Raw genomic sequence first — 24,050 nt, forward strand, 5'->3', positions numbered from 1 at the left:
TGCATGGATGCACCGTACTGGGTAACCACCGCCCTATCATGGAAAACAAGGTGTTGACCATCCAGTTTTTAAAAAAACGTTATAAATACTACTATAATCGTTACATATTTCATGCAAGTACATTTGTAGAGTACATTTTTAAAAAGGGGAACACTGGAATTAAACATTTTGATAGTGGTTACCAAATTGCCTTAGCTTGTACCAATTTATACTCACAATGACAGGATATGAGAGCTCTTGTTCCCCTACAGGAATGCCTTTTTAAAATATTATTCATCTTTGAAAACGTTAACAATGGTATATACTTGTTTGAATGGTCAAGTATCACACAGTTTTCTGTGTTAACTGGCTACTTCTACATTATCTCATGTGATGCTCTCGATGACTATACAGTGGATGGGGTATTATAGGATATACTTTCCTTATTCCTGCTTTCCAGAAGAAGGACCAGAGAAATGCTAGGCTATCTGGGATCATACAGCTGGAACTAGCGGCTGTAACTCTCTCCTCCAGAGAATGCTGTTTCACAAGTATCTCTACTGTTTCTTGCAAGCCTAAGAGCAAACGATCCTTTTTGGCCTCACAGAGGAAGTGCAGGTGTTGGTGTGAGGTCGCAGTCTCCCAGATGCTTTCTGGTCCTCTACTCTTGCCTTCTCTGCAGCCCTCAGACCTAGTGGCTTGGCCCTGGAGGCTTCGAACTGCCCAGAGAGAATGGTGCTCTGCAGGGAGGGCGTTCCTGACTCCTGACCTCACTTTTCAGGCTTGGCTCCTCTCTCTTAGTTTCCCGACAGTGCTGGGACTTCGCTGTGCCCTTGGGCAGCCTCCTGAGTAACCCCTGCTGCTCAGTGACTTACCTGCAGCCTCCTCCATGTGCCAGTAACGCCCCCTGCTGCAGAGGGCTGAAATAGCAGCCTGGGAAAGCCCTGGTGGTGGTTTGTCTCAGCTGTGGCTGAAGGTCCAGTTCCTCTTGGCGTCCCCTGGGCTAGGGTAATGGAGACTTTTTTGTAGGATCTTCGTGGCTGTCACTGAGAACTCCTGCCACCCTCTCAGCCTGCCTGTCCCTTCCTGTCCCCGAGCTAGGGATTGACACCCACAAAGACACCAGCGACTCATGGGGCAGGGCCATGGTATTGCTTTCAGGAAATATATTTGTGCCTGTCACCTATGAGACACCATCTTGGTCTTCTAAGACTTGGTTTCACCTTAGAGAAAGAAAACCAGTGCATCAAGAAGCAGGTGCAGAAAAAGAGGAATACCGTACTCCTTCTATAAAAAAGATAGGGAATATTGCTTATATATGCATGGAAATATCTGAAAGAATATGTAGGGACTGTTATGACTTAGGCAGATTGGGGACAGGGATGCTAGACTTTTCACTTTGGACCTTTCTTTACTTTGATTTTTGAACTAAGAAATAAATAAAATGGAAAAAAATAAATGAAAAAAAAAGTAAGTGAAGTGCTTACTGTTTTGAGGCCTGTCTGCCAAGCTCGGGAAGACTGAGAGATCCAGAGGACTTTAGGCACTAAATTATTCAGGGCTGACCCTTTGTGGTTCAGAGAAGGGGTCAAAAGAGCTGGGACCCAAAACCCAGCACCAAGAGTGGCCGGTCCCATGCTGCAAGCCTCTCCCCCTTCCCCTCCCCTTCCTGCCCGCTAGTTCTGAAAGCCCTTGAAAACTCTGCTTTTTCTTCTTAGTGACCCAGGCAGGTGTTCTCCCCAATATTGGACACAGGGACCAAGAACCCAAAAGTTGCCTGGTCAGTGCTTAATCTTGGGACCTAGCAAATATGTCATGGACTTTGGAGGCTAATATTTTAGGCTGGCCCCAGAGCCCAGGATTGGGTTGAGCCTCCAGTGGGATTTCAAGAGGCACAGCTAAAGGGAGGGAGGCTGGTAACAGGCAGCACCCAAGTCCAGGCTGTCCAAGGTTGTATAAGCCTCTTTCATACCCTTTTTTCTGTTACCAATTCAGATAGAAGAGTTTTTACCACTCCCCATGTGGCAGTCCTGCTCCCCTTTTATGAACCATTCTCTCCTAGATCTAAACCAGGAGGCCTCACCCAGAGTGAGACCTGCATCAGAGTTTGTTGACCTCACTTAGGTTTCCTTCTGGTGCTGGTGTGCAAAAGATCTGTGCAAGGCCCAAATGATGTCTTCTGGCATCTTTTAACTGGGCAATTGCATTTGCGTAGCGAGAGATATGCCACTGATTGTCACGTGCTGTCTGGTCCAAGCTAGAATTCCACAACTTAATTAGATGGATGGTCTGCGATGCAGCGTGAAGAACTGTGTCCCTCCCATAGTGAGAAACTTTGTTAGTTCACTTCTATCTCTAACTCCCGCTGCCCACAGATGGAGAAATCACCTCCAAGCCAATGGTGCTGTTCCTGGGACCGTGGAGCGTCGGCAAATCCACCATGATAAACTACCTCCTCGGGTTGGAAAACACTCGCTACCAGCTCTATACAGGTAAGAGTGAGATCTTCTTGTGTGATTCTTGGTATTTCAATGTATGTCATATATAGAAGCATTATGAAAAACCAAAGAATTTTATATGTCTCCAACACTATAATGAAAATCACGTACGAGAAACCAGCAGCTACATTCATGTTGATAGAAGCATTATTCACAACAGCCAAGAGGTAGACAAAACCCAAACATCCACCGATGGATGAATAGCTAAAAAAAATATGGTCTGTCCACACTGTGAAATATTATTCAGCCTTAACAAGCAATAAAGTTCTGATACATGTGACAACATGGATGAACTTCGGGGACATGATACTAAGTAAAATAAACCAGTCACGAAAGGACAAATATTGTATGATTCCACTTGTATAAGATTCCTAGAGTCAACAAATTCATAGTTAGAAAGTAGAATGGTGGTTGGGGAGAGTAAGAATGGGAAGTTACTGTTTAATGGGCACAGTGTTCAGTTTGGGATGATGAAAACATTCTGGAGATGGATGATGGTCATGGGCGAAGGTGAATGTACTTAATGCTACTGAACTGTACACTTAAAAATGGTTAAAATGGTAAATTTTATATTATGTGTATTTTATCACAATTAAAAAAAAAGAAACCACTGGTGTAGCAAACATAGTATCTGATTCTTGTGGCGAACCCGCCCTGAAACACCTTGCTCACCTGCTTTGCAGTAGGTCCCTTCCCTCAGAGGTGACTGTGTTCCTACTACCCTTGTGTCCGTGTGTGCAGGTGCTGAGCCCACCACCTCCGAGTTCACTGTCCTCATGCATGGGCCCAAGCTGAAAACCATCGAGGGTATTGTCATGGCCGCTGACAGCGCCCGGTCCTTCTCGCCCCTCGAAAAGTTTGGCCAGAATTTCCTGGAGAAGCTGATTGGTATCGAGGTTCCCCACAAACTTCTGGAGCGGGTCACTTTTGTGGATACACCAGGCATCATTGAGAACCGCAAACAGCAAGAAAGAGGTAATTTAGCACTCATTTCGGAACAGTGTGAGCTTTGTCTTAGAAAACTGTTTTCTACAGTGGGGGGTAGGCAGGCAGAGGAGAGGAAATGTGGAGAGCATTGTCTAAGGCCAGGGTATGTGTTCTCCCCTTCTGGACCCTTCTTTTCGTCACTGTGGTGCCACTTAGGTGTAGAGGACCTTGTTCTTTTACCTCCCCAAGAACTGATCTGATTTAGAGGTGATCGTTTTCCCAAGAGGAAGCTGTTCTTCTCTGTAAGTAGCTCTTTGAGGTTCATGCTGGGCCTGAGCTGTCTTTGGGAGGCCCAGGTTGTCTTGGCTGATCAACGGCCTAGGCTAATTGCATCCCAGTCCAGCTGTACTTAACTTCTGGCTAACTTGGGGCTGGGTCGAATCTGAGCTTCAATTCTTCCTGCTTTACCAGGCCTGCTTGCCTTCAGATGGCAGAGTAGTGCCACTTTGAGCATGGCAGACACTAGGCTAGGATATAGGACACTGAGTATTGTCATGACTCAGGGATATCTGCAGAGATGAGTCAAAACAGAGTATTTGTAGGAATATATGAACAGATGGTAGATTTCAGCTTGTGGCTGTCACTCCCATTTTGGTTATAACCCTGTTTTATGACTAGTAGTAATATAATCACTAATAATTATAATAGCCAATTAACCTGTATTGCACTCTTATTATGCATCAGATAATTGTATGTATTATTGGTTGACTGTTGTAAAAAAATTCCCAAGACAGATATTCCTAGTCTCCTCATTTTGGAAATAAGAAATTAAAGGAATGAAAATACATTGAGCAACTACTATGTGACTGGGAATTTTAGTTAGGTGCTTTCCTGTATTTGTAGCAACATAGTAATCTTTGTATCAACTTAGATGTCGTTCTTCTACTCATCATTTTGTAGCTGAAATCCTAAAGTTTTGAATCATTTAATGTTTAACTGGCCAGTAACAAAGCCCCAATCCTCGCCTGGGTCTTATGCTAGGTCTGCATTGCTTTCCCCTAAATGATGAACTTCTCTTTTATGTCCTTCTAATTCCCTGACTTCTTTCCATCAACATCTTTGCCACTATCTCAGATCTTTCTAGATCCATTTAGAAAAAATATTTTGCTTCCCCAGAGCTTTAGATTCCACTGTAGATTAAAGCAAAGATCAGGCTGTTGTTGGTCAAAGGTTGACAACGGACAGGAGATATGCAATTAATTCTTTAAAAGTCTCGAGAAGCCCAGAAAATCCTCAGTGCTGTCACTTCCTTCTACCTGTGGAATGATTTGGTTTTGGAAGGAGGCAGAGGGGCTTGGGCTCAGGCCTGCTCACCCTGACTTCTCACTCCCTTTCCCCAAGGTTACCCCTTCAACGACGTGTGCCAGTGGTTCATTGACAGAGCAGACCTCATCTTTGTCGTCTTTGACCCAACCAAGCTGGATGTGGGTCTGGAGCTGGAGATGCTGTTCCGCCAGCTGAAGGGGCGTGAATCCCAGATAAGGATCATCCTGAACAAGGCTGACAACCTGGCCACACAGATGCTCATGCGGGTCTACGGGGCTCTCTTCTGGAGCTTGGCCCCGCTCATCAACGTCACTGAGCCCCCAAGGGTCTATGTCAGCTCCTTCTGGCCTCAAGACTACAAGCCCGATACCCACCGAGAACTATTTCTCAAGGAAGAAATCTCCCTCCTGGAAGACCTGAACCAGGTGATCGAGAACAGATTGGAGAACAAGATCGCCTTCATCCGCCAGCATGCCATCCGGGTCCGCATCCATGCCCTCTTGGTCGACCGCTATTTGCAGACGTACAAGGACAAAATGACCTTCTTCAGTGACGGAGAGCTGGTCTTTAAGGACATTGTGGAAGATCCTGATAAGTTCTACATCTTCAAGACCATCCTGGCAAAGACCAATGTCAGCAAATTTGACCTTCCCAACCGCGAGGCCTATAAGGACTTCTTTGGGATCAATCCCATTTCCAGCTTCAAGCTCCTGTCCCAGCAGTGCTCCTATATGGGGGGCTGCTTTCTGGAGAAGATTGAGCGGGCCATCACCCACGAGCTCCCCGGCCTCCTGGGAAGCCTGGGGCTTGGAAAGAATCCAGGTGCTCTCAACTGTGACAAAACAGGGTGTGGCGAAACCCCAAAGAATCGCTATAAGAAACACTAGGTTGTTGTGTGGCCATTCTTGGGTTCTTGTTGGTGAATGAGCTTGTGTCCTAACTGTCTGAGAAGTCCCGGTTTATTAACCCTTTGAGCCACACTGGCAAGAATTGTTATGCATTGGAGATTTGGGAGTTAATTGAGACCAGCAGTGGGGGAAGGTGTGGGTCAAGGGAGGAGAGTGGAAACTGTGAATTATAGTGTGCTTGTCTCATTGCTTCAATTAGGGGGCCTGATTGAGGCAAGTCAGGCCACACCTGCTTTTCCTGGGTCCTATCTCGGAGGGACAGAGAGCAGCTAAATTCTAGTGTATACTGAATTAATAAGCATTAAATAAGCTAAAAGCAGCTGAAGTCCTTTTTTCCCCTATAAACTGGGAAAACAGAGAAGACGAGTTCTGTCGGGCTGCCCAGGTCCATTGTGGCTGCCTCCCACACACCGTCTTCTGTTTTCCCCCCGTCCAGCAGCTGTCTCCTGAGCTTGGGTTGACTCCAATAGGGGACAGTCTCCTGGGTCTGAATCAACCTGGGTTTTGAGCCTACCCCCCGGCCTTCTTCCCTGTTTCCTTAAGGAGTGAGGGGAATGGTTTAGGATACCAGAACACTAAGAGAGAACAAGAGTTCCCAGGCTAGGTGAAGGATCTGCTCCTCCAGTGCCATTTCTCTGATGTGGTCTTCTAAGCCATCTGGGAAGCTCGGTCCCTTTACTGGCCCCAAGAAGAAGGTGAGTGTTCCATGTAGTCGAGTAATTCACTGGAAATGATTTCAGTGAAAGTACCAGAAGGGCTCAGAGGGTTAATTGGTTTGCAGTGTGTCTTTGTCTGTTGCATGTCTTGGAAAACTCGGACCCCAAAGGCATTGGATTTCAGAGGGGACAAATGGAGACTTTGCTCCTTTTCACCAGGGACTTCTCTGGCAGCCCGCCTCTCCCGGATTTAGGAGGAGACTGTTTCCACATCATTTCTGTGGAGACACTCAGCGGAAGAGTCGTATCTTCTCGGTTTTCGTCACCATGGCTTTTTCTTTCCCTTCTTCTCCATTCCCTGATGTGCCAACACTCAAAACTCACGAGTAATTTCCCAAGAGTCAGAACCAGCACCAGCCAGTTGGTGTCGGTGGCAACCAAGGCTTAACCTTCAGTTTCCCACCTGAACTAGATGCTGATACCCACCGGATGCGCAGCAGGAAAGCCAGGACCTCCGAATACTGATCAGTGTGAATATGTGTGTATTATGTTGTCCAAGAGAGATTAGGGAGATAACAGATGCCGGAGGGCATAGCAAAAGAACTTGTAAGAGTCCTGCCTGGTTGGTGTGCCACCACGGAGGGCAGCGGGGGACAAAGGACATTGGGGTAGGCCCTGGAGGGAAGAAGCCATTTGATGAAAAGTGGGTGAGTCTGTGCAAATCCAGGAGACCTGGCCCAGGGCTGCGCAGATGGGCTCCTGCCTATGAGCCAGCCTCTCTTGGGAGTTTCAACCAGGAGGTATGGGTCAGGACCTGCCAGCATCAGGAAGTCATTCCGGACCAGAGGAAAGCGAAGATGGAGGCAGAGGGAGAGGCACTCAGGATTAGGCACTGGAAGCAAATTGGTGATCAGATTAGGTCCACGCAGAGAACTGCAACTTTGGAATTCCTGCTTCTTAGAATTATTAGCACTGCAACAGAGGCTGCTTCTTTTGGCTTTGTGGAGGATGGAGAACCTCCCAAAAGAAAGCCAGAGGCCCCAGAGCTTCCAGGACATTGTTTCTAAGGATAGAACCAACCAGAGAAGAAAAGGAGTCTGCTAGGGGCATCCAAGGAGCCCGGTGACCAGGGCCTGATGAACTGCTTTTCTTCTAGTCGAAAACTAACCCTTGCCTCATGTCTCCATCATTTACCCTCTTGAAGAGTCTGCCCTCCCATCTTGCTCCTTAATGTCCCTTATTGCCCTCGAGCTCCTCTTGACATATCTATGTTTCTTAGTACAGTAGAGGAAATACAATGTGCAGAACTGTATGGGCATTGTCATAGCTGCTGATGTCACCATTGCTTTGGTGGAAGCAGGTGAATTGAGGCTAATACATTCATATAGTATTTATATTTTCAGGAGGTGACATCATCAGTGTGATCTTTTTTATTCCCCTTTTCTTTCTGCATCCATTTTTGTTTTCCTATTCCCGTTCCTCTGATCACTCCTTGACTTACCTTTTCTCTAATTGCTTGTAGGCTTATCTGTCAATTGGCTCGGGCTGTAAGAGCTGTTTTGTGACTCGCTCTGTGGAAGTGGATTTCAAGCAGAATTCTGACTTTTGGGGGGATGGGGGTGTGGGTTGGGAGCTGGGGGAAATTTAGGATCCAGAGATTCCCCCAAGAGGAGTACTCGTGCCTGAAAAGTTGCTGTTTCTCTCCAAAGCGGAACTTTTCCAGTGTTCTTTCCATTCTGATTTCATCAGGGAGGAAGTCTCAATAAAGTTCCAATCTCTCTTTAACACCTTGTACTTTCTGATGGTCTCTAACCAGTTTAATCTCTCTATTTCCTTTATTTAGTAAAGTGTACTGATTTTTATGAAGACTGTTTTTAGAGGAGTTTTGGGTTCACGGCAAAATTGAGAGGAAGGCAGAGATTTCCCATACACCCACTGCCTCAACATATGCACAGCTTCCCCCACTTTCAACACCCCCAAAGAGTGGTACAATTGTTACAATTTATGAACTTTCATTGACAATGTCATAGTCACTCAAAGTCCATAGTTTGCATTAGGGTTCTCTCTTGATATACGTTTTATGGGTTTGAACAAACGTATAATGTAAAGTGTCATACAGAGTGATCCACCTATTCATTCCTCCTGTCTCCTCTCACCCCCATATCCTAATTTTTAAGTTTCTTGGGGATAGATCGAAAATTTGTAAATTGCTCACCCTTGCTCTCCTTCACCCCCATCTTCTTTCCAAGCTTCCTCCTAATCTCCCGGTGTCAAAGATGACCTGCTCCCTCAGCCAGCCTACTGTTGTATAATTATAACTTGAAGAAACACTCTCTTCAGCACTTGAATTTGTCATTCTCCCTGGCATTTGTGGCAGTAGTCCATTAATAGGACTTATCAAAATCTATCCCAAATTTCTCACAGAGGCGGCTCAGGCTGTCACACCAACCTCCTGCCTGTACTTGTCTTTAAAGAAACCTCAATCTGTCCTTGTCTCCTTGAACCTATGCCCTTCAGAGTGGAGTTCCTTTATTTTGAAGCTTTACTTCTGGGGTCGTCCTGAGGATATCAGCTCCCACTCTATGCTTGAGAATGTTTCCAAAAAGGAAAAGAAGTGGGCCTGGGTTGTTGGTGGAAAGTTAAACCACCACTGATGCCAGAGAAGACGCCGCATTCAGCGGCATGGCCACCAGCTCTGGGTTTTCCTAAGTCGGGAGGGGCTGATCTTGAGGTTGGATGAGAAGGGCAAAGCAGTTCATTTCTTCCCTCTCCTTTGCTCTCCTCTTAATGAGGGGTCCGCAGTCCACAGTCTGAGCAACCAAGCAAGCCGACCTAACTAAGGCTGCTGCTGCCCACCCACCTCTGCCCCAGGTCACCTCTCCCATCCATGACTGCAACCAGCATTTCCCCACGACTGGGAAAAATATAGAGCTTTTCTCTGGAAAAGGGTAGGAAGGTGAGGTCTGTTTTGAAGAAAAATATAACATACCAGAACCTGCTGGTGTGATCAAAATTAGGCTATTTCACAAGCCTCCTTAACCACCTTTAGGTTAAGTCTGCCATTAAGATGATAGGGAAACAGAAACACAAAATGGAAGAAGCAAAATCAAAGACCATTCTAAACAGGCAGGTGATGTGAGGGGCTGAATGGAGAGTGTCTCAAGGGGTATGTGTATGTACCCTCTGAATATATGGGGGTAACGTGGTTATATGTATAAGGAGTGTGCAAACACTTGCATGTAAAGACTGTGTGGGGAAACAAATGCATATGTGAGTTTCTGTGGCCAAATGATGCCCAAGTACCTAGGACTGTGCCTGGCACATAAGACTCATCACCTATGTGCCATCAGATGAATGAAAGAGTAAGTGAGTTTAGGGAAAGTAAATGGGAAATGTACATTGTATGTTGTGTGGAGAGGGTGTGGGAGAACAGGTATGTCTGGGGTAGGAGGGTGGGCGTGGCTGTGAAGAAGTAATTGTATGAATGATGTGGGAATAGATTAGGGGAGCATGTGTGTAGGCAGATGTATGTGTGGGATGAACCTGATGTCCAACCCAGGGCGGAGACCCAGGACGATTTCAGTGATAGGAGGACATTCCACCAGCCCCTGGGCTTTGCAGGAGTCGGATCCTATCCCAGGGAGCTAAGGCAAAAGTCAGAGCCTTTGAAAACTCAAGTCCTGGCAACATTTCATGCCAATTCCAATTTCTGTGACATTAGTCTTAGGAAAACTTTTATTTTTCTTTTAGAAGACAATAAAAAAAAGAAGCATCAGAAAAATAGTTAATAAGAGTAGAGACATGAGGTTTGCCTGTAGCAAAGGTGTACTCAACAGATTCTGAGGAATTCCCTGTGCCCACCTCTCATCTAGATAAAATAACATGCATAAATGAGTATTTTCTGTGTCTCCTTGTCCTATGTAACATGTTCTCTGTTTTCCCATAATATCAGTGGAGAAGGAACTAGCTTCTAGAGTACTCGTTTGTGACAGGAACTAGACTATAGACCTATAAATGGTTGCCACACTTATACCTTAAAAAAGGCAATAATTCTTTCTAACAACAGCTGTATCCCAGGCCACATCCTGAGTGCTTTATGTGCATTATTTCATTTAATCCTCCCAGTAACCACCAGGGAGGGAGCCATCTAGCATGGACAGGAGCAGACTCTAGAATCACATAGCTTGAGATTCATCCTGGGCTCTACCACTCACTAGCTGGGCAGCCTTAGGCAAATGATTTAACTTCTTTGTGCTTCATTTTCCTCACCCATAAAACAGAGATACTAATAGTCCCTCTTTCATAGGGTGGTTGTGAGGATTAAATGACTTATTATATGCAACATGCCTGAAATAGTACACGGCCCACAGAAAGCATTCAGTAAATATTATTATTATTCATATTTTACTGATAAGGAGACTGATGGTCAGAGTGGTTGAGATGATGGTATGTGTAAGTGGGAGGGTCAGAGTTCTATCTGCCGCCTGACTCACCCTACAGGTCATGCTAGGTTACTCACCCAGGATCACATTAGGTGACACTAGTCTCTCTGATCCCAAAGCCTTTCCCTCCTCTTCACAACCTGGCAAAAATTCAGAATTGCCTGATTTTTTAAATAGTTGCTTAACACCTTGAAGTTTGTTAGTAACAAAATTTAGACCACTTAGAAGTATTTTCATTAGAAATGTTATTGAAGATTATTTCCTGAACAAAAAAACACTTAGAAAGAAAACTTTACTCCATTTCACATTTGATCTCCACCATGATCATCTCATAAAATAGATGGGGAAGGTATATTTATTATCACTAAACCCAAATCCAACCTGAGGAAAATGTATATCCAGAGAAGTTATCTGCCCAGGCTCATTCAGCTGATACACGACGAAACTAAACTAAAACCAAACTAAAATACCACTTTTCTACCTATCCCGCTATTTCTACTACATCTTATCACATTGATTTGTGTTAATCTGGAGCCTGGACAAAGATGTGACTACATTTTTCTGACACACTGAAGAAGAGTGCAAAAGTATGTGTTGGATATATTTCCATTTTCTCCAAACTTCTGGATTTTTTCCCCGTCACGACTTCAAAAGATTTGGAATTTTTCCATATTTATTCAGGCATAGTCTCTGCCCTAGTGGAGCTAACAATGGAGTTGGGGATACAAGACACAGAACCACGGTGATCAGGAAGTTCTCAGGGATACAGCAACTACATTTCCAAAATCATAAATCAGGATACATGGTGTGGCAGAAGATTTTCTTTCTCATTTGCAAATGTAATTATCTGAAGTCAGACCAATGCATGTAGACTGTTAAATTTACGTAAACATTTAATGTCAAGGAGAATACATTCACATAACATCAGGACTCTCCTGAGAATACTGAGATACCCAGGGGGTTACCAAGCTTGAGAAGGGAGTGGAATTCTGGCTACGTTTTGAAGGATGGGCAGGTTTGGAAGGTCAGAGACCAGGGGGATGGGTCCTGGGGGAAGATCGGGTCTAGGCGACTCAGAGAAAGGAAGACATCTGCGTGTGGCCTGTGAGGAATCAAGGTGAAATGAGGTGAGTTGGGGGGAAACCTGCACTTTTAAATAGAAGCCCAATAGTCTGGGCTTGAGGCCACCGCAGTTTCTGAAAGGAGGAGTCCATCAAGCAGGGAAGATCAGGCAGTAGGCAGCCCTGGGACTCACTGGAGAGGTGAGAGCTTGGCACCAAGGAGCCTCGGGCATTGCCTCTTAGATCTGTGAACCAAGCCTGCTCGGTTGGGGGCACTGGATTTCTGTCCTGCCCACTCCCAGGAGCTAGAAACCAGCTGCTGAAGCCCCGTAAAGCGGGAAGAAGCCTGGCCCTACTCTTGGGTCCTGGACTCCCATGTGCATTCTCTGGCCCCCGAGACACGAGGACATGCAGAGGCGTCATCCTTCGCGGGGACGGGTCTTCCCCGCCCGCGTCCTCATCGCGGCTGGAGGGCTTCAGCCTTGCTGGATGAACCCTCACGCCTTCGAGGGGAAACTGAGCAGGGCAGTTCTGTATCAGGGTCGTGAGAGTGCAGGAATCAGGAGCCTGACCTCGTCCCTCAAGCCCGCCTCCTCACGCTAAAATGGCTATTCCTGACGGGAACTCATCAGCACGACCCCGCCTAAGCGCTAAGCGGTGGCAGTGGCGCCAAGTCCCCGCGGGGTCTAGCTCGCGGGGTCCCGCCCCGCGCATGTGTTTTTGCTCGCGGCCTCTGGCCCGGCCCCGCCCCTTCCAGGGCCGCGCGCTCCCGAGTAATGCCCTGGGACTCGCGCATGCGCACGCTCGCGGCAGCGCTTCCTGGGAACGTGGGCTTCGCGGAGACCGGTGGGCGGTGACTCAGCGCCTGGGGCAGAGGGGGCAGGGCGGGCAGAGATGGGCGTTGCGCTCCGCGCTGGTCGCTAGAGCTACGTCCCTTGGGCTTTCACCGGGTCCGCACTGGGCGGAAGACGTCGCGAGGGCCGGGCTGCTGTGCTGGCTCGCCGTCCCGGCCCCGCTCTGAGCGCTCAGGAGCGGGACGCCCGGAGAGTGTTGGAAGTTTTGATTTGGGACGGGGAAAGGCCTTGAACTTACATATTGTTGTTGTGTGAGGCCACAGATTTCTGGAGGCATTTGGGGAACGTGAAAAATGCTAAAGACAAATCCGGGCAGGCGGTTATTATGTTGTGGTTTTCACCTGCGGCCAGCCCTCAGGTAAAATGAACTGAGAATTTTAAGAGGTTACGCCACCTCCTTACCCCTTCAGAAACTCAGAGAAGCTGGAATCCTAACTTCCCTCCCCTCCTTTTAGGGCAGAAACACAACCCTCCCTTGCCCACTTTCCCCTACATCTGGGTACCAGTAGGTAGGAAAGCACTTAGGGCAGATGAAATTCCAGATAAGGGGGATAAGAAGGGTGATATTCTCACTAGAACGTCTATTTTGTGGCTCCTGGCGTTCCCTGAGTCACTAATTTCAGGAGCTAAAAAGAACTTCAGAGATTCCATAATATCTCAAGTAGTTTTTAGCCCCCATTTGGAACATGTCCAGTGACAGGGACCTCAGTCTAGGGCGTTTGGTGTCTTCAAAAAGGATGCTGGTTTAGGTGGCTCCCTTTGCCCTAAGTCACCAACTGTGAAATGGCATCAACTTCCCTTTGCAGACCTGTAGAGAAAGTACTGGTACCAGCGCGCACCAGCTTCCCTGTTTGGGTCTCTCCTTCTCCCCTCATTCTAGAACCTGTGAAGGGGCCTCTGGCTGAACAGGGTTGACTAGTTGGTTACTGAAAGTAAAGGAAATTTAATTTCCTGGGTTTTCTTGGCTGTTGCTTTGGAGTGGAGATCATTTGGGCATCTGGTACCCTGGTGGCCTGAGTGGAAAAGGAAAGTTCTTGGAAGGGAGTTAGGTGATTCCTGGAAAATAATGAGTTGATGTGGGGCTTGGGAAAAGCTCCTTAGCTGACTAACCTGCCCTCTGCACTAGGAAGCTTTATTCTCATATAAGCATCCCTTTCCTGGGTTTAAAGTTATAAAACATCCAGTGGTAAGAGATTGTAGCACAGAAGAGTCATGTAGTCTAACCCATTCGTTTTACAGGAGAAAAAGAATGGATTGGACTACATGAAGCTGAGGCCGAGAAAAGGAAAGAGATTGGCCCAGGGTCACAGAGCCAGCTAATGGCAGAGAGGGGACTTAAATTCAGATCTCCTGATTCCCAGGCCTGTTCTCATTCTCCTATACTATGTATATTAGGAGCCAGCAGAAAATTAATGGCATGTTTCAGTTGGGTAATTTCAGTCAGAGTGTAGGGAAACAATATGGATAGTGAAATATTCTGGGGCTAGTAGCAGTGGGATCTTACCATCTTTATGCATGGAAGCAGAAAGGCTGTGTGGAGGGTCGTCTTCCCAGAGCTGGGACTTTGGATCAAGGGGCTCAGGATGGCAGTTGGGGATATAAAATCCTTATCTTCACTTTCTTCCACCTTCTGATCTGTAAGGCTCCCCATGGACTAAACCCAATGGCAAGGGAGTCTTAATTAGTCTTTACAGGTCAATTCTAGGGCATAGCTCAGGGTGGAAAATGAAGAATGTACCTAGAGGGGCAAATGAAAGATATCCAGCATAACATGCAGTTTCACTTCTTCTAGTATAATAATGGTTTGTTTCTTGAGCACTTACTCTGTGTCAGATATGTTCATTATCTCATTGCATCTTCCCATAAACCCGGTTTTCTTCATTTGACAGATAATTGGGTTAGTGAAGCCACTCAAGGTTGGAAGTATGAACAACTAAGCTGCCACCTGCCTCCCTGGGATCTTGTGTATAGTTTTTCCTCTGTGGATGTTTGCGGAATGAATGAATGAATGAGGACAAAAACAGATAGGATTCCATGGTTAATCTCCCTCAAAATCCTTAGCTGTGCCTCTCTCTTCATGGAACCGGAGGCTCTCTGCAGAGGTAAACCCCATGCATGTTGGTTTCTCTTCTGCCCATTTGTAATAATCCAGGTTATTCAGGTTAAAAGAGCAGGTATATAGATTTGATTTAAAACAACACAACAACAACAACAACAAAACAACCCTTTGACTTCATGTTTTTCCTAGTGGAGGATAGCTTTTAGAATTAAAGAGTTTCTCTCTGAAACCATCTGATTCCCGATGCCCCCACAATCTGGGCAGGGGTCCAGGGTGCTGCCTCTCTTCCCTACTCAGCTCCTCACTGCTCCACCCACAAGCTCAGTTCTGCTAATTGCATCACTGATGCTGCTTCTGGAACACAGCGTTCTTCAGGAATGAACCAACGACCAGTGTTTTTACCAGCACCCCTAAAATGGCCTGCTATGGAGGAGAAGCCTCAGCTTGAAGGCACTGGGCTCTTTCTTCTATGCTTCTTCCTTCATCTCCTCTCTTCAGACTCTCCTTTTAGTGGCCTCTTCCTTCGTAGAACGTTCATAGTCTTTCTTTTGTTGTTCATCATCCGAGCCCCTTAAGCATGGAAAAGGAACCTATGCTCCTGACACTGTGCCAATTGCTTCATATCTGTTATTTCATTTCATAGTGATCTATTAGGTGGGGACCTTTTCCTTGTGCCTTTGCCTACATCCCTGGGGGTTGGGCATGTCGAATGTACTGTTTCAGTCCTCCCTTATGGGTTTCCACATGGATCTGCCTAACATTTGATTCCATTCATAGTCCCTGTATCCTTCAGTCCTTTGCTGATGATGTCTCCTCCATCAGGGGTATTTCACCTATTTCTGAATGGCCACTTACAACTCATTCTCTAAAGCCCAGCTCATATGCCACCTCCCCCATGATATCCTTCCAAACTCATTCACCTCCAGATTCCCAGACTCACCTCTGTGGGCCTCCCCTAAAGGATTTATCACCTTATCTCCTGTATGTACAGTAATTTGGAAATGCAACTTGTTTTCTTTGCTGGGGGCAGAGATTACACTGTAATAGTGTTTATATCTCTGCAATTCCTAACAGAGGACTTTACACACTGTAAGCCACAGGTGATGAATGCACCAGGGGAGCTCTTATGGTAAAAAGAGTTTGTAAAGTGAAGATTTATCCATCAACTTTACATGTTGACTTGCTTAAAACAAGAATCCGCTGTAAGATAAATGTTCTGGTGTAGTCTGGGGGTTGGGTGATAGAGGGCACCTGTGTATTTCTTGAAGCGCTTTGAATTTGGGGAAATGAAAACACGAATGAGAGCAGGCAGCGGAGAACAGGCTGTTTAGGAGGAAGGCCTATGCATCTGTCTTTCTGGATGGGGCCCAGAGAGTGGTAGGCTGTGTCCCTTGACCTTTATCATGGGCTGCAGCTTTTTTGAGGCCATCCCCCGTGCTCCCTGAGTTCCTTTATCTTTGCTCTGATAGACAAAGGTCATCATCGCTCCTGCTTTCACCAGCAGGGGTGGGGAGACTCTGCCTTCTCTCCCTGGGACCTGAATTAGGCTCAGAGCACACATTTCCCATATCATCCAAGACAGACAGATGCTGGGGCCCTTCAGCAGAGAACGGGTGTGGGCTGGGAAGATGACTCACCTGCTTTGTCGCCTCCTACAGCTAGCTTCAAAGCCCTTTGGATTCAAAACACTTCCTAGGAGAGGCACAGAAGGCTGTCCTTACAGATAGCAGCTTGGGTTCCTTCTTCTTCAAATGTTTGTCTCTGCCCCAGTGTTTCAAAGTCCAGGTCAGTGAGGAAGCATCCAACTGCATGGTCATGGAAAACAGGTAGAAGAAAAGCAGTCTAGAAAGAAATGCCCTGGTCTGGGCATCAGACAACCTAGATTTTAATTGGGCTCTGCTGGGAGCTCCCTGAGTTTATTCCTCAAGTAAACCTACTTGTACTGTGCTGACTAAGGACAAGGAGGGCTATGAGAAGTCACAACCTCTTCCTACTCCAGATGGCTTCTCAGTCTCTGTAAAGCAATGCAAGTCATGATAATAAATTCTATACAGAGGTGTTTTGGGAGCGTGGAAGAGAAACTAACTCATCTTTCCTAGGGGAAATGAGTGAGTGAGGGGAGATTTACATTACATTTGTCACATTTACATTACAAGTGTCACACTAAAGAGATGACGCTTGAGCTGGACCTTGAAAATGGAATGCTCTTGGCAGATGAGAGTAAATCTATTGCATCTTTGGAGACTATTGTGCAGTATATTGTCAGTGGAATAAAGTCAGTGGAATGTAGAAAAGGGTAAGAGTGAAGGGAGGGGATAAGATTTGAAGGCTTACATGAGTCTAGCATGAGGGGCCTTTATAGGCTTTGCAAACTTTAGACCTTATCGTGAAGGTAGAGAGGAGACTTTGAACCCTCTCTGTTGTAGAAACGTCACTTTGGCAACAACTTGGAGGATGAATTGGAAGGGCCAATGATGAAAAAACACTGGGTCAAAGAAGGTTAGACTATCACAGACAAGAACGTTTGAGGACCTCGGCTATAGGATTAGAGAAGAGCATTGGACTAGATAATCCCTCAAACTAAAGTTCTCTGGCTGTGAACCTACCTGGGCCTTTGGTTCTTTTTGTAGCTGCCTCCTTCCACCTTACTTCTAGTTGATTACCGTTATTACTTGTTCATGCTCCATCCTGGGGTGAGAGGATGTGACCTCTTTGGGTTTTGTCCCTGTCCAATTTACTTGTTTGTCAGTTTGATCTACCCAGCACTTCGGATGAGACCTCAGTTCCTTGGAGACTAATTGGTAGGAAGCTATAGTCTGCCTCAGGGTCCTTCCCACTTCCCCCTCTGGCCCTAACTCTGCTTTTTCCTCTGGCATTAGACCTTGGGTCTCTATACTGGCAATGGCAACTATGCCATCCTTCACATTACTCTTTCCAAGAGGAAGGATGAGACACAATGTCTCATTGGTAGATGTTGACAAGCAGGAACTAGAAAAACAGTAAAAGGGCCTTGGGAACTTGGCATAAGAGAGAGCAGAGGGTGAAATACAGGGCAGTCCCACAGAGTGATCCAATAAATCTGAGCCTCAACTTAAACTGAGATCAATTTTATAAAATGTAATCCCCAAACCTGAGGTGTCTTCTCCAGATCCCTTCACTGTTATTTCAGGTTAGGATTACAAGTACCGCCCCCTCTTGTTCTACTTGTTTGTAAATCTGTCATCTCATGATTCTTGGGCCTATAGACTTCAGCAACCAGTCAACAAATAGGCTGTTAGTACCTACAGTGTGTTCGGCTTCATGCTGGCTGGGATAGCATATAGATGCCCCCTGGCTATGTTCTCAAGGAATCAGGAGACTGGTGTTTTAGTTTAGTTGAGAAAGCAAAACACACATTGGCACCAACTAGAGAACAGAAAATATAAGTAATTAAGAGGGCAGTTAAGATTTGGTGGATCATGCTGCAAGTACCATAGAACCTTGGAAGATGGTCTAGGTCTCTTGGATTCCTTCATGGGCAGGATCCAGCCTAACTCTAGCTGAAGGTCTCAGCTGGATCCCAGGCAGCCTCAGTATGAAGTTGGGGGCCAGGAGGACTTTATACTGCCCTCATATGGGGCTACATCCCTATTTCCCAAACATTAATATTGTCTCCTCAGTCCGTATCTCCCCACTTGTCAAGATACTCCATTCATTCTTCAAGGTCTAGCCCAAATACCTCTTTTTTTCATAAAGACTCTTCCCTTCCACCAGTCAGAATTGCCATGGATCTTCTATAGCCCTTTGCTCATAACTCTTTTGCGATATTTATTCCATCTTATCATATTTTGTAAATGTCATGTATCTTGACATGTATTTGTGCTTCTTTCAGTTCCATTAGATGTGAGCTTCTTGTTATCAGAGACTAGGTCTGATTTGTTTATTTTCTATGACTAGCCTAGAGTAGGTACCCCGCTCAGAAAATGTCTGTCCAGTGGATGAACAACAGTTTTACAGATTCCACTCTCCCTGGTATATCAGTTATATAAAATCAGTTCTGTAAAAGTAATCCTAAAACCACAAAGAGGAGGTGCCTGCTTTCTGGGGCCAATTTCTGGCAGGGGAAACCACAGTTGGATGAAAGATCATCGTAAGTTGGGCTTGTGGCGACACGCAAAAGAAGGGTATCAAATCATCTTTTGGTCTTGACCTTCAGGACCAAAGATACAAATGTAGGGTATGAATGGCATGGATGCCCTCCCCTAGCTTATGGAAAGAGTCCTGGAATCAGAAGAATTAGGGACCAGTTATAATCCAATCTCTGGTGACAATATGCTTGTCTCATTAACCTTATGGGATTCTTCTGTGGACCAAATGAGGTAAGAAATATGTGAGTTCTTAGAAAAGTATAAAGTGTTACTAGGATATTAAACATCCTTGTAGTTTCCTCTTATTTCTAATTTCTAACTCTCCTTCATTCTTTCTACAGAGAAACTCTCAAATCACCAGCCACTGAGGCCTGCTTGGAAGAACTTAGCCAGTCTTCATTTGAGTTCTCATTTAGGCCCAAAGACTAGATCCAAGGTGGTAGAGAGGCAAGAACATGGCTTTTTGGCTTCCAAACCAGGTAATTCTGGGTAAATCAATTTAACTTTCTGAGCCTCAGTTTCCTCATCTGTAAAATGGAGATGATAATCTTTATCCCACCTACCTCCTAGGGCTCCTGGGAGGATCAAATAAGACAACGAATATGACAGTGCCTTTTAACTGTAAAAGTCTGTTCAAATGCTATGGAGTTACTTTTTAATCTGTGCTTGAGGGCTCTGGATTAAATTTGCCAAGACTGTTGCGCATCTAGACAGTGACATCATATGCATGTTATTGGAGTCCAGGGTGGGGCAGAGACAGCAGAGTCGCAGGGTAGGGTAGAATTCAGAAGGAAACTCCACCCACTCACTGCCTGACTGTAGAGGACCTGATTCTGTTGTCACTCTTTTTTCTGACCTGAAGAAATGTCAAAGACTCTTCCATGACCTCTGTGCTCAGGCGATGCCTGGATTAAAGCTCAAGGGTCAGGGCCTTTCCGACCTAGTTCTCTGCCTCCAGAGTCTCTTAACCTGGACACGATGGGCATTCAGAATAAATCTGTGGTTGAACAAAATACAGGTAGTACATTTTGTGAGACCTCTGGTCATCCTTATTCTCACTTCCTTTGTGTTTGCAAATTCCAGTTTAGATAAACATTAAAAAAAAATAAAAGACTATGATTCAGAGAAATGGTAGCCTGACTCGTGCATGAAAACGTGACTAGGCAGTGTTAATGAAAGGTCACGCTTCAGAAATGGAGTATCTCCACCTAGGTGCTTTGTTAAGCCCAGGAGGCTATGGAGCCAGAGTCAAATAGGAAGGGCTCTCTGTGTGCCTGTGGCCAGATGGATTTTAGATTCCTTCATTGGCCCTGATGGTCATTGGAGCTGAAAGAAAATGACTCAATCCACAAATATTTGTATTTATTGTGTGCTTGGCCACATCCTGGGTGCTTTGGTCAAGTTATGGCTTCTTTCCTTTTTTAGCCCTAATTAGGAGATTGTATTAGTTTTCTATTGCCGCCTAATAAATGACCACAAATTTAGCAACTTAAAACAGCATCCATTCTTTACAGCAACATTCTGTAGGTCATATATACAGGCAGAATGTGCTGGCTGTCATCTGGGTGTTGCTCTCAGCTCCTAGAGGCCACTCCCCCACTTGTCCATGTGACACTGCCCATCTTCAATCTAGCAAGGTGCCTCAAATCCCCCTTGTATTTTGAATCTCTGACTTCCTCTTCTGTTACCAGCTGGAGAAAACCTTCTACTTTTAAAGGATTAATGTGATTAAGTCAGGCCCACCCAGATAATCTCTTTTGGATTAATTTAAAGTCAACTAATTAGTAACCTTAATTGCATCTGCAAAATCCCCTTTGCCATGTGCTAACATAATCACAGTCCTGGGGATTAATGTGGGAAATCTTGGGCAGGGGGAGAGATATTAAGATTCTGCCTAATATACCACTGGTATATTAATAGGAAGGGAGTGATGCGGGGTGAACCTCAGACATTGGCAGGAAGGATAGAAGAGAGGAAGGAAGTTAAGGTGTGGCAAGAACTTGTTATATGGCAAATACCATGCCAGGTATTTTCACAAAGGTCATCTCCATCCTTCTATCAAAGCTATAAAGTGGATATTGTTATCATTGTACTCAATTATACTCATTTTATTAGTGGAAACACTGAGGCTCAAAGAAAAAAAAAAAGGCACAGCTACTAAATGGAAGTTCTGTCGAATTCCAAATCCTCCCACCATCTTGGGAAAGAGAAAAGGAGGGCGATACAACAGATATTGGGGAGATAGAGTGCATAATTCTCTGTGGGGCAAAGGAAACAGGAATCTAAGATGATCTTAAGCACTGTGGAGGGGGAGGATGGTGGTGTTATTAATAGACATAAACCCAAGGGTTAATTCAAAAGCATTTAGGAAGGACACCCAGTTTATGCGTGGACTTCAAATATTTGGTATCCCCAGGCTCTGTTAATATATAACTTTTATCTTCAGAGAAGCTGGTTCTTCCAGCAAGGAGAGGGCAGGGCCCCTAGTCTTGATGCTTGGTGACAGTTTTAAGGCCTAGGAATAGCTGGGAACCCTGTAGGTGTTACGTTCAAGGTGCGGGGGAGGTAGGGAGGAAGGGGTTGGGATCACCACCAGCCATTGGTAGCAGCAGAGCTGAATACAGAAACCCTTCTTTGCCAAGTGTCTAGGCAGCACTCCGTGTTCAAGTTGCCTTTGGCTTTTTTGAGCTCTGACACCAAGATTGCACAGATGGATCCTAGTGTGATGTAGGTACCCAGCTAGGAGAAATCATGGTGCCTGTCTCTAGTACTCCTCTAGATGACCATTTCTGATAAATTATTTCATTGGGAACTCGTATTTCACGATCAGTATTTCTCTCTTCCCATTCTGTTTCTGATGATTACAAAGGTACTTTGATGGAAACTATGGGATATCTGTAAAAGTCAGACCCCTTTCTGTGAACAAGGCTCAGTGGATTAGATAATGCATGTGTCAGTGTACTTCCGAGTTGTTTCTTCATCTTGGTTTCTCCCCACTGTGGGACTTTACCACTCACAGGAGGACAGAACTTCTCTATGGTTTTGTTTTGGCCCTGTTTTTGAAGACTTACAATCTCACTGATACTAACACACTCAGAGAAATGGTTGCAATTAAGAGCTTCAAAGGATGAATGACTAAGTTGGATGTTTTCTCTAAGGGCCATTCCAACTGTGATTCTCTTTGCTTCGGGAATTTAGTTAAGAGGGACATCTGGAAGGGCTAGCATTGACAAGGCCAGTGACAGGGAGGAGGGGCATCTTTGTGGGGGCATTAAAGGTCTACTGGGGTTAAGTTGGCTGACAGAAGGGAAGGCAGTGGGGAAAGCTGAGTAAAGACATGCAGGTTTGAACGGGCATGGTGTATTTATGGGATGTGACCTGCCCTGGTCTGAACCGAGGAGGTAGTACTACCTTGATCTGAGAAAATGACCTTGCCTTCTTCCTTCTCTCTTTCATTAAGACTCGAGACCTTTTATCTTTCCTCCCCTGTCCTAGGTGTACAGTTGGATTGACAGGGAACCATTCTTTCTGGCCTAGTCTGAATAGCATGTCTATAGAATACTAAATACTATTTTCCTTTCAGGTTCACTCCTGCCTCCCAGTCAGTGTCTTTCCTTGGTGCCACCCTAACTGTTTTCTTTTAAGAGTCCTATTTTAATCAAGGAACTTTACTTGCTTCATGTTCATTTTTACAGACAAATGTAGTATTCAAGTTGAATGCATTTAAATGTCATTATGTAGCTTATCTAACATTATTTTACCTCTCTCTGGCAAGCAAGACTCTATTTCATGTTTTATTATGGTATATTTTCTAGAGGCACATAGAAGATGGGGGCCTATCTTTGATCCTAATGGTGTGGAGAGATTTCTTTTTCAGTCTGGTAAGTAACACTGAGCTGGAGATCCCTTTCTCTTTTTCGAATCTAACTATGGTGGGAAAAAATAACTCCGACGATCAGATAAGTCACAAGGAAATGAGTTTAATATGGTATTAGTTAGGATACTACTACAACCTGCACAGAAATCAGCTGGAGTTAGTTTAAGCCAAAGAGTAGGCTCTACTTAAAAGACTCAGAAACGTATTGTGAGATCCAAGGACAGGAATAGCAGTGAGGCTCAGGAAGGAACTTGAACTAGGAACTGGATAGCCATCAAGAAGCAGCATCTAGGCACTGACTCAGTGTGCTTGCTTCGGTGTACACTGCTAGATTGACTTGCCTTGCATCCAGGCCACACAGGAGGCAGAAAAGGGCCATCCCCATTAGCTCAAATTATAATTTCCTCCGTTCAAGAGACCAGCCAAGATGCAGCGAGGATCTGTTGGAGTCACAGAATACAAACCCCGGCTGTTGGAGGCCTGGCCTGTGGGAGGGGACTACTTCATCAAAAGGGGCTTACTCCAAGTGTCCTTCCTGCCAAACCGCCTAGATGATCAACAGCTCATTGTTACTGGAATGGTTTTCATGTTTCACAATGAACTAGAGACATTGTATAGAGACAATGGTGGTGATGGAGATTGAGTGACAGGAGGAACTACATAAAAGACAGAAATCTGGCTTGTTTCTGATCCTCAACTCTTCATGGATTGTCCAGTTTATAGTAGAGGCCTTGAAAGATGTAGGTCTTGGCTTAGAAATCATCATATGCTTCTGCTCCATAAACCATATTCTATTTAAAGAAAAGTGCTTAACTGAATCATTTGAATCATTGTGAGGGATGAAGCCTTTTAAAAAATGATGCTTGGAAGGCATTTGGTGAGCCTTTAGTAGAGAACTGCTAAGAAAAAATCTTTTGGATGGATTTGTTTAAATAGATCCCTAACTGATAGGTGAATATGTTTTTATGTTTCTTGAGAACTATTGTTTTTTAATAGAAAAAGCACATAACACTAGGTTTGGGTACAGAACTCTGGATTGGGTCTCTGGGCAAATTATTTAATATATCTGATACTCAAATGCGTTTCTGGGAAATGGGATCAGTAACAGGCTCTACTTCCTAGTGTCAGGAAGAGTACACGAATAAATACGTGTTATTTGCTTGGTGGCCGTTTTCGCATATAAGCATTTAGTAAATGCAGTCTTACAAAAATGATTGATTAAGCCTGTTTGCTAATAGTTAAGGATCAATGCAAAGAGAAGGAATTATGCTTGTTTGTTTTTTTAAAGCATACTCTGTGAATAATATTTTAAAAATATTTGCTGAGTACCCTATGT

The 24,050-nt window shown here is 45.1% G+C and overlaps 1 protein-coding gene across 1 annotated transcript in view; it reads left to right on the top strand.

The window, feature by feature from the left end:
- SRL (sarcalumenin) overlaps positions 1 to 5,957 on the top strand; it is a 34,564-nt gene extending 28,607 nt beyond the window's left edge. The window contains exons 3-5 of the mRNA XM_011376622.2: positions 2,355 to 2,471; positions 3,219 to 3,452; positions 4,806 to 5,957. Coding sequence (XP_011374924.1) covers positions 2,355 to 2,471; positions 3,219 to 3,452; positions 4,806 to 5,617 — 1,163 coding nt within the window. The 3' untranslated portion in view covers positions 5,618 to 5,957. The remainder of the gene's footprint in view (positions 1 to 2,354; positions 2,472 to 3,218; positions 3,453 to 4,805) is intronic.
- Positions 5,958 to 24,050: the final 18,093 nt, after the last annotated feature.

The sequence above is a fragment of the Pteropus vampyrus genome, unplaced genomic scaffold (assembly GCF_000151845.1).
Source record: "Pteropus vampyrus isolate Shadow unplaced genomic scaffold, Pvam_2.0 Scaffold300, whole genome shotgun sequence".
Taxonomy (NCBI): Eukaryota; Metazoa; Chordata; class Mammalia; order Chiroptera; family Pteropodidae; genus Pteropus; species Pteropus vampyrus.